The 9669-nt window shown below is 24.1% G+C and overlaps 2 protein-coding genes across 2 annotated transcripts; both read right to left on the bottom strand.

The window, feature by feature from the left end:
* Window positions 1–3133: 3133 nt before the first annotated feature.
* Window positions 3134–6225, bottom strand: LOC127291422 (odorant receptor Or1-like). Its single transcript, XM_051320551.1, has 8 exons — window positions 5807–6225; window positions 5598–5683; window positions 5139–5346; window positions 4323–4561; window positions 4060–4159; window positions 3745–3852; window positions 3282–3437; window positions 3134–3187 (listed from the first exon to the last, which is right to left on the bottom strand). The coding sequence occupies exons 1-8, from the start codon at window positions 6089–6091 to the stop codon at window positions 3134–3136; spliced, it is 1236 nt and encodes a 411-aa protein (XP_051176508.1). The 5' UTR covers window positions 6092–6225.
* A 599-nt stretch (window positions 6226–6824) lies between these two features.
* Window positions 6825–8978, bottom strand: LOC127291379 (odorant receptor Or1-like). Its single transcript, XM_051320470.1, has 6 exons — window positions 8767–8978; window positions 8141–8382; window positions 7769–7868; window positions 7536–7643; window positions 7209–7364; window positions 6825–7017 (listed from the first exon to the last, which is right to left on the bottom strand). The coding sequence occupies exons 1-6, from the start codon at window positions 8959–8961 to the stop codon at window positions 6964–6966; spliced, it is 855 nt and encodes a 284-aa protein (XP_051176427.1). The 5' UTR covers window positions 8962–8978; the 3' UTR covers window positions 6825–6963.
* Between the last annotated feature and the right edge of the window lie 691 nt (window positions 8979–9669).

Genomic DNA, 9669 nt, shown 5'->3' with positions numbered 1-9669 from the left:
AAATATAATCTTTTTCGTAATGATAGAGAGTCACGTAGAGGTGGGGGAGTGTGTCTTTATATTCATAAGAATCTTCGATGCTCTTTAGTGACCACGAGTTCTGAAGGCCCTTATCCTGCTGCGGAATTTTTATTTATAAAAATGCAGACCCAACACGATAACGCATTGATTGGAGTAGTATATAAACCACCAAATACTTCATTTGGCAATGAATTGGAAAATCAAATTTTTTCTTTGGTTCAATTTTTCAATAATATCCTTATAATGGGTGACTTTAATTGTAATTTAAATACTCCTTCTCCGGTTACTAATTACTTTACTTCTATGATATATTCGGCTGGCTTATCCGTGGTTCCTCACAACTCATCTCATCATGTCAATAATTCTAGTACTAGAATTGATGTAATGATCGTTGATGACTTAAACAAGGTTCTCCTGGTTGGTCAACATCCGGTAGCATTCTTATCCAATCATGATTTAATTAATATTAAATTTGAGTTCGAAGGAGGTCGATCTCAAGCAATTAATAATTCGGTTTTTATTCGGAATTTAAACTATATTTCTGAAACCGATTTCCTTTCTCATCTTTCGACCTATGATTGGTCAGGTATTTATTTATCAACTGATATTAACGTGAAAGTATATAAGCTCACATCATATCTTACCTCTGCCTTTGATTATTTTGCTCCTCTTCATTTGCCCAATAATAATAGGAAAAAATTTTCTCCATGGATGACAGATGATTTGAGGGCGCTGATCAGTGAAAGAAATAAACTTCGGCGAATAGCTAAGAGATCTAAAATTGCTGCAGATCATGTTAAATTTAAAAAAGTTCGTAATTTAGTTAAAACTAAGATTAGAGATGCGTTTAATAAATATAACTTTAACATAATAAAAAATAAGAGTAAATCAGTAAATATTTGGAATATTTTAAGAAGAATTAACATACTACCACAAAAGAAAAAAAATTCGACTGATTGTAACTTTCAAGCACAAGAATTTCTCCATGCTTTCACACATACTCCTTCACCGGCCGCCTTTTCTATTTCGGCGTGCTTCCCAGTCAATACAATAACTTTTAATGAAACCAACTTCTTTTTCTCGGACATTTCACCTGATTCGTTACTTAAATGTTTAAATAGTATCAAAACCAATGCAACAGGACCGGATTATATTTCTATTAAAATGATTAAACTAGCTTTACCTGTTATTTTTCCGGTTCTGCTGCATATCTATAACTATTCACTTCAGACAAAGGTTTTTCCTGAAATTTGGAAAATGAGTAACATTCGGCCTATTCCTAAGATACCTAATCCAAAAAAAATTTCAGATTATAGAGAAATTTCTATAATTTGTACCCTATCCAAACCATTAGAGAAAATTGCGTGCGAACAACTCACAACGTTTTTGAAGGAAAATGATTTGCTTGAATCACTTCAATCTGGTTTTCGCGCCAAGCATAGTACTTGTACGGCATCTTTAAAGTTTACTACAGATGTTAAACTTGCAATGGATTTGAGGTACATTACTATTGTGGTATTTTTTGATTTCTCGAAAGCATTCCCATCTGTTGATCATAATTTATTATTGCGTAAATTATCTTCTTTTCAATTGTCAAAATCTGTATGTGATTGGTTCGAATCTTATATTAGTCATAGGTATCAAAGGGTTATTGATGGGAATGGTGATCAATCAGAGTGGAGTAGACTGAGTTGTGGTGTCCCTCAGGGTGCTTCACTGTCTTCACTACTTTTTAATTTGTTTATTTCAAGCCTAGGAGATAATTTGAAATTTTGCAAATATCATAAATATGCTGATGATTTTAAATTTTATCTTTCGGGTCCCTTGTCTTCGCTGCCTAATATGTTAAAAATGATACAAATAGACATTGACTATGTTGAACAATGGGCAAAAGATAATGGACTTGTGCTGAACCCAAATAAGACACAAGCTATGGTTATCTCAGTATCAGGCTATCCTTCAATAGATTTGTTAAAGACTTTGCCTCCTCTCATATTAGGGGGAAAGGACATTGTATTTAAGGAGACAGTGAGGGATCTTGGTTTGGTGATAGATAGAACCTTGTCATGGGGGGTGCATGTTTCTGAGATCTCGCGTAAGACTTTTATGACACTGCAGCAGTTAAATAGAAATAAGGACTCACTCCCAATTTCTACTCGATTATTGTTAGTTAAATCATTAATCCTTCCTATTTTTGATTATTGTTGTCTTGTTTATGATGATATCAGCAATGATTTAAATCAAAAGCTTGAAAGATCTTTAAATGCCTGCATTCGTTTTATTTATGATATTCCGAAATTTGAACATATAACGCAATATAGAATTAAATCTGGTCTATTAAACGTTGCAACTCGGCGACAATTTTTTATGGGAAATCTACTCTTTTCAGTATTAAAAACAAAGGTTCCTACTTACTTATTCGATTTTTTTGATTTTAAAAACAATAATGAAGAATTTCATAACAGGCTCCGAGAAAGAAAGTCTATACTAAAAATACCACAACATCGGACTCGCAAAATGCAACAATCTTTTATTATTAGAGGTGCCAGATTGTGGAATAAATTGGATATTAGTTTGAGAAATGCACCCAACATATTAAGTTTTAAAAAATTATTCTTTGATTTATTATATAAAAGAAGCAACGAAGTATTTAATGTTACTTATTGGTAATTGTTTATTATTTCTTTGTTTGGGTACTCTTTGATATATTTATGTTATCTCTGCTGTTATTCATCCAAATCAATCAAAATTAAGATTAATAGTTTTGTTAATTTTGTTATAATTTAAGTCACTTGATTATTTTCTTTAAATTATGATATTCTGTTTTAGTTAATTGCTCAGTATTATATTATTTTATACTTCTTTTTCTAATACAATATTGATAATTCGATCTTTACTTATTATGTAATTGTTCCTTGGTGGGCTTATTAGCCTTAGGAACTTTAAATATTTTTAAATAAATAAATAATAAAATAAATTATTTCTTTAAATTCATAAAAAAAAATATTTCAAAAAACTCATTATGAATATTTTTTTTATAATTTTTCCTATAAATTCATTGGAAAAAAAATTGTATGTAATCAATGAGTTTAAAGTGATAAAAAAAATTTCGTTAAACATGCTTTCTATAAAGAAGCGTAAATATTGAATATGAAGTTTGAATTACCTGGAAAAAAAATTTATATTTTTATTGATTTAAAAAAAAATGATTAATTACACTAATAAAATAAAATACAATTAAAATAACAACAAAAACTCACTGAAACAAAAGTTGAAAGAGATAATTTCAATAGGAACGGTGTCATTAGAATAAGGGGTCGACGTGTTCTGAGCATGACAATTTGTAAAATACGTTTGTATCGAGGTTTCAATTTCCACCAATTTCCCATATAAACAGCCATACTTAAATTGTCATTCTATAAAATATAAAAGCAGAAAATATGTACATTTATTTTATAATCATTAATTTTTGGATCCTCTAATAAAAAATTTTTTTATAATTTAATCTCTTCTCATATTAATAGGTAAAAAGAAATTTTTAGGAAATACAGAACTTAATAATCACTGTATAAAATAGAAAAAAAAACATAAAATAAGATTTCCAATTGAAGAATTAAAAAAAAAAAATGTTTTTCATTAAAAAAACTAAAGAAATTAAAACAATATTAAATAATTTCAAATTATTATTAAATATTTTTAATATTAATTAAAAAATTATGTTACTTGAAGAAATAACTCATTGCCATTTATGCAATAAATGAAACTCTGATATGTCATGCAGAATATATAGGCAGAAGTCCCAATTATTTCGCCAGGAATAAATATTGTTAACTATTACATACGAAAAAAAAAAATACATACAAAATTATACATATTTTATAAAAATATATATTTTTTTTACATAAAATTCCATTTTATCAAAAAAATTTAATAATAGAAAATTTATCATTTGTTTAATAATATTTGTTGAATAAAATATCGATAAATACCAATTTTATTTTTCAAAATTTTCATTTTTTAACAAAAAAAAAAACATACCTGTGTTATGTAAAATGTTGATAGACAAGTAACGAAACAATTAACAAATAATTGTAAACCAATTGCGGAGCTGAATATTTTTTCAACTTCTTTTATGAAACTAAAAAGGAAAGCCAATAATTTTATACAAAAGTATATAAAAATTAATTTTTTTAATTTAATTTATAATTTTTTTTCTTTATTAGTAAAGAAAAATTACAACTGTTGCCAAGAACAAGAAAAAAAATAATAGAAAATATATATATTTTTTAATACGTATTTACTTAAAAATAGCTAAATTATGTTTAATACAGTAACGCAATTCCTCGTTGATATTTTTATTATGACATAATTTATCTTCTTTTTTATTTGACGATACTAAAAAATTTTGTTCTTCAATATCTCCAATTTTGGCAATATTCCATTTTAATATTTCAAATTGGCATGATGCTACATTTAAAAGACTGGAGATTAGAGCATCAATAGCCAAATTATTAATACAACACATAATAATTGCCACTGTCTAAATTAATTACAGTCATTTTATTATAATGGGTGTTTTATAATTATATGCAATTCCAAATGAGAATTACCTTCAAAATATGTTAACGAAAATTTTTTTTTTGAATTTTATATAAAAAATAACAATTTTCTATAAACAAATTAATTTTTTTTCAAACCTTTAGGTATGATTATTAAAAAAAAATTTCTATTTTTACATATAACCTGGAAATACTAAGAATATTTTGCAAAAATTTTTTAGAGCGTGCTTGATTCTTTTTGTTTAAATAATTAAAAAAAATTTTTTTTTTTTATTTTTCAAAAAATAAAATGCATTTTAGTTTGCTTTTCTATGAGTAAAGTGAAAGATTTTATAGAGTGGTTAAAAAAAACTTTTTATTTTGAAAAATAAAAAAAAAAAAAATTTTTTTTTAACAAATTATTTAAACAAAAAAGGATTACTCTAAAACTTTTTGCAAATTATTATTAATATTTCCTGTATGTAAAAATAGAAAAAAAAATTAACAAAAATCGTTATTCTCTGATGGAATCGCCCATATTATAATGTAAAATACAAAATTATTTTAAAAAAAAAGTACCTGATGCGACCAAGTGAGCATAAAGGGAATTAATTTTTTTGTATTAAATGGATACCATCCGTCCAATGGTAATTGCAATTCATTGCCATCTAATAAAGCCGTCACTGGTATTGCAGCCCAAAAAAGTACTGTCATTATTCCTAATATTTGATAGATTCCATTGTGAAATATATTTTGCCAAGTGTACCACATTATTATTCGTTCGTATCTAATTAATAATTGATAAATTAATCATTTTTATGTTATCTCATTTTAAAACCAAGTAGAAAAATTTTATTTTAGTCAGACATTGACTCAATTTTGTAAGTCAATTAATAAGTTGAATTATTTCTTCAAATAGAAAGAAAAAATGATTTTATTCAGGTAGTTAAAAGAAAAAAATTACAGTTTAATACAATTTGGTAGGTATAAATATAGTTAAATATTTGTGAAATATTATTATTTTATTGTAAATTTTACCTGGAATTATAATTGCTAAATGTTGGACTTTCAATTATTGAAAGTAAATCTTGAATTTTTCGTCTATTACGATTGATGGTAAAAAACTTGAAAATAAACAAATCATAATTAAATAAAATAAAATGCAAGAATATGTATAAAAAAAAAGAAATTAATTTTTCTTATATTCATACTTTTTTATATGATTGAAATTAATTTTATAAATATACCTTGTATGCATGTGCAATATTAGTCAAAAATAGGGGAGCACTTGAAGCAATTTTTTCTAAATTATCCAAATTCATAACAATAGCAATAATTTCCACAAAGAAAAAAATGCCCAACATAAAGACAAAAATACAAATTGTATGGGCATAAAAAAAATAATGAGAAATTCCTTTTTGTCGCGGTGCCCATGTTCCCATCCATCGTAAAACTTTTAAACTAATTTTTAATAATAGAAAAGGTTTCACTGGTTTTGAAGAAACTTTTGCCTTATGAAAATCCATTTTCATCTATATATATATACTGGATATAAAGGTCTATTTTATATAAAGAAATTGTTTATTGAATAATAAAATTCATTTGTTAAGAACTATTTATTTTGTTAATTTTCAATTTTATTTTCCATTTTCGTAAATTATGTTGGTGATTCTCCACAATTTCATGTTACTTTAAAAAAAAAAACTCGGTAATAAATCCAACATGAAAAACTATAATTTCTAATAAGAATCACCCATATTTAATTTTAATGATTTTGAAAAATTATTTCCTCATCTTGAAAGATGGAAAACAATTTTTTTTTTTTTTTTATTATTATTTTAATAGTTCAGAGTTAAATGAAAACGAGGCTGATAAAAAACAAAAATACTGATAGTAATTTTCAAAGATCATCGTTGAAAATTATTTTAAAGAGAAAATTACTTATATAGTTATCTACACACAAATTGTTCTTAACACTGTCTTTAGAGAAATTTAATAACAATAACAAGAAAACAGTTTAGTTCCTCGTTGGCTTTTGTCTATAGAAAATTAATTACAGCTTTCAAAGGTGCTTCTATTGTAAGCTAGTTTGGTTACCTATAATTAAAATTTGCAAATCAATACTGAAAGATATGCACTATATATATACACGAATTGTCAACTTGTAATTATCTTTTCTCGCATCTATAATAATCGGATACGTTTTGTTTATCGACCCAAGTTAAACTTATGCGAATCGAAGGTTGGTAGTTGTAGAAAATAAAAGATTTAAAAACATTGTAAAATCATAATAGATAAATTCTCATTATACTCTCAGCAACACATAATACACACAAATAATAAAATTCAACTTTATTCAAATGGATGTTGGAATTATAAAAATAAATTATTTTTTTTCTTTTAATTATAAATTCTTCCTGTGAAGAAGTGTAAACATCGAGTATGACGTTTGAATTATCTGCAAGAATAAATTTTAAAAAAATACATATTTTGAATTTTGAAAAAAAATATATCTTTCTATTATTAGTTTAGCCAAAAAGTTTTTTTGGTTCCCATAAAAAGATTTGAATGGACTTTATTTTAGGGCCAAACTAATAAATAAAATAAATAACAAATTAGAGTTGTTGAAAATTATTTATAAAAACTCACTGACATAAATGTTGGAATTGTTAAGGTAATTAAAAACTTGGTAGTTAAAATAAGTGGCTTTTGTGTTCTCAACATTATAATATGCAAATTACGCCTAAAACGTGAATCAAGTTTCCACCAACTTCCCATATAAATTGCACCAGCCAAAGCTTCATTCTATAAATAAATTAATTTAATTAAATTTCTATTTATAAATATATTATAATATATACTTTTTATAATATTTATATTTATAATTTTATAATTAATATATAAAAAAAAAATTGATGAAAGTTTAAAAATTTATATCACATTTTTTAAATTAATTTTCAATATTATTTAACTTACCTGTAGATACAATTCATTCCCCTGCCAAGTGTAAATAAAAATTTGATATGTCATACACAAAATATATGCACCATTACCAATTATTTCCGCTGGATTGAATGTTGTTAACTTTAAAACAAAATAATTAATTTTTTTTTCATATTTTATTTCTATATTTTTTAAAATTATTATTTTAAATTTTAAATTGTAAAAATAGAATATAAAGTAATATCAATTTTTTTTTACATTTATACCTGCGAGAGATAAAAAATTGATAAACAAATAATAAAGCAGCTTACAAATAATTGTAAACCAATAACAGTACTGAATATATTTTGAATTTCCTTAATAAAACTGAAAATTAAAATATATAAAATAAATATTCAAAAAAAAATTTATATCACATAATTATACATATTAAATATATGACACTCTGAAGAAAGGGACCTAAGAAGCAAAAAATTATAGGTTATGTACTCCAAATACTATCATAAACATAACCTATAATTTTTTTTGTAGGCCCCTTTCTTCAGAACGTGTCACACATATATATAATAAAAATATTATATTATTATTTTATATATCAGATAAAATTGCGATAAATACTTGTAAAATGATATACCTACTCAAAAATAGCCAAATTATGTTTTATACATTCATGTAATTTCTTATTAATTTTATTATTATTATTATTATTATTACAATTTTCTTTCAAGTTTATCATAAGATTTTGTTCATCCAAATTATTTCCCAATGCAGCAAAATTCCATTTTAGTAATTCAAATTGACACGAAGCAACATTTATCAAACCGGTGATAAAAGAATCAGTAGCTAGATCATTAATGCAGCAGAGAACAATGGCCACCCCCTGAAAAATATTATAAAAAAAATTTTATATTTATATAGAAAACTTAAATAATTATAAAAAATATAAATTTATATTTTATAAAAATATATATATAATAAATTAAAAATACTATTATTTTAATAAATATAAAATTTTTGATTATTTTCAAACTGTTTTCTGAATCTGAATATTATAATAAATATTCGTCAATATTTAGATTTACTTTAATAATATTTAAATCTTTACCAATATATTTTTATTTTTTTATTTATATTATATAATTTTTTTTAAATTTATATTTAAATTATTTATTTAAAAAAATATTTTTTAATTTTTCATTGAATCTTGAATGAAATATTCCATGTTATTGTGAAATATTAATGACAAAAAAAATATATATAGTACTTGATGTGTCCAAGTAAGAATAAAGGCTAAATTATTATTAACATCATATGGATACCAGCCATCTAAGGGTAATTTTTTTTCACTCCCATTAATAAAACCTCTAATTGGAATACACGCCCAGAAAAGAACAGCAAAAGTTCCAAAAATTTGAAATACACTATGATGAAATATTCCCTGCCATGCATAAGACGACATAATATTTCTATATCTAAAAAATTATTTTCAATATTGTATTAAATAATAGCTTCAAAAAAAAAAAAAAAAAAAAAAAAAAATTGCAAATTTATACAAGAATAATTACCTTGAATTATCTTTAGAAAAAATTGGACTTTCAATAACCAAAAGGAGTTTCTGTATTCGTCGATGATAACGAATAATTGTCAGAGACTTTTAATTAATTATTATAATTATTAAAAATTATTAAATTTAAATTGCCTTACTAATATGAAGAATTTCAAGTGAAGTGATCAAGGTGAAATTTTTTTTTTCTCTACTTAAAGTACTCAAGTATACTCAAAAAAAATTTTCCATTTGGTTCAATATTTTTTGTGGGGGAAAGTTTTGGGTATAATTTTTTTTCTTAGCTTTTTTGACTCACCTTCAATTGGTAAAATGCATTTTTGAGAAAAAAATTGAAATTAAAAATAAATTTGATTTTTTTTTTTGAGTGAAAGACACACACACACACAAGGTTTTTTTTCTTTTTTTATCGAAAATTTTTTTTTATTTCATTATATAATTGAAAAATTTACCTAAGTATGAGCAGATTTGGAAAAAAATGTTTTTTTCACCTTGATTGCTTCCTTTATATATCTCATATAAATTACTAAATTTTATGCTTTAATTAATTGTTGTAGATATAAATAAAAATTATTTTTATTTTTTTTTTCAGTATACCTTAAA

The sequence above is a fragment of the Leptopilina boulardi genome, unplaced genomic scaffold, assembly GCF_019393585.1.
Source record: "Leptopilina boulardi isolate dan_hultmark-lab unplaced genomic scaffold, ZJU_Lbou_2.1 LbouV2_137, whole genome shotgun sequence".
NCBI lineage: Eukaryota > Metazoa > Arthropoda > Insecta > Hymenoptera > Figitidae > Leptopilina > Leptopilina boulardi.
This window is presented reverse-complemented; position numbering and strand designations above follow the sequence as displayed.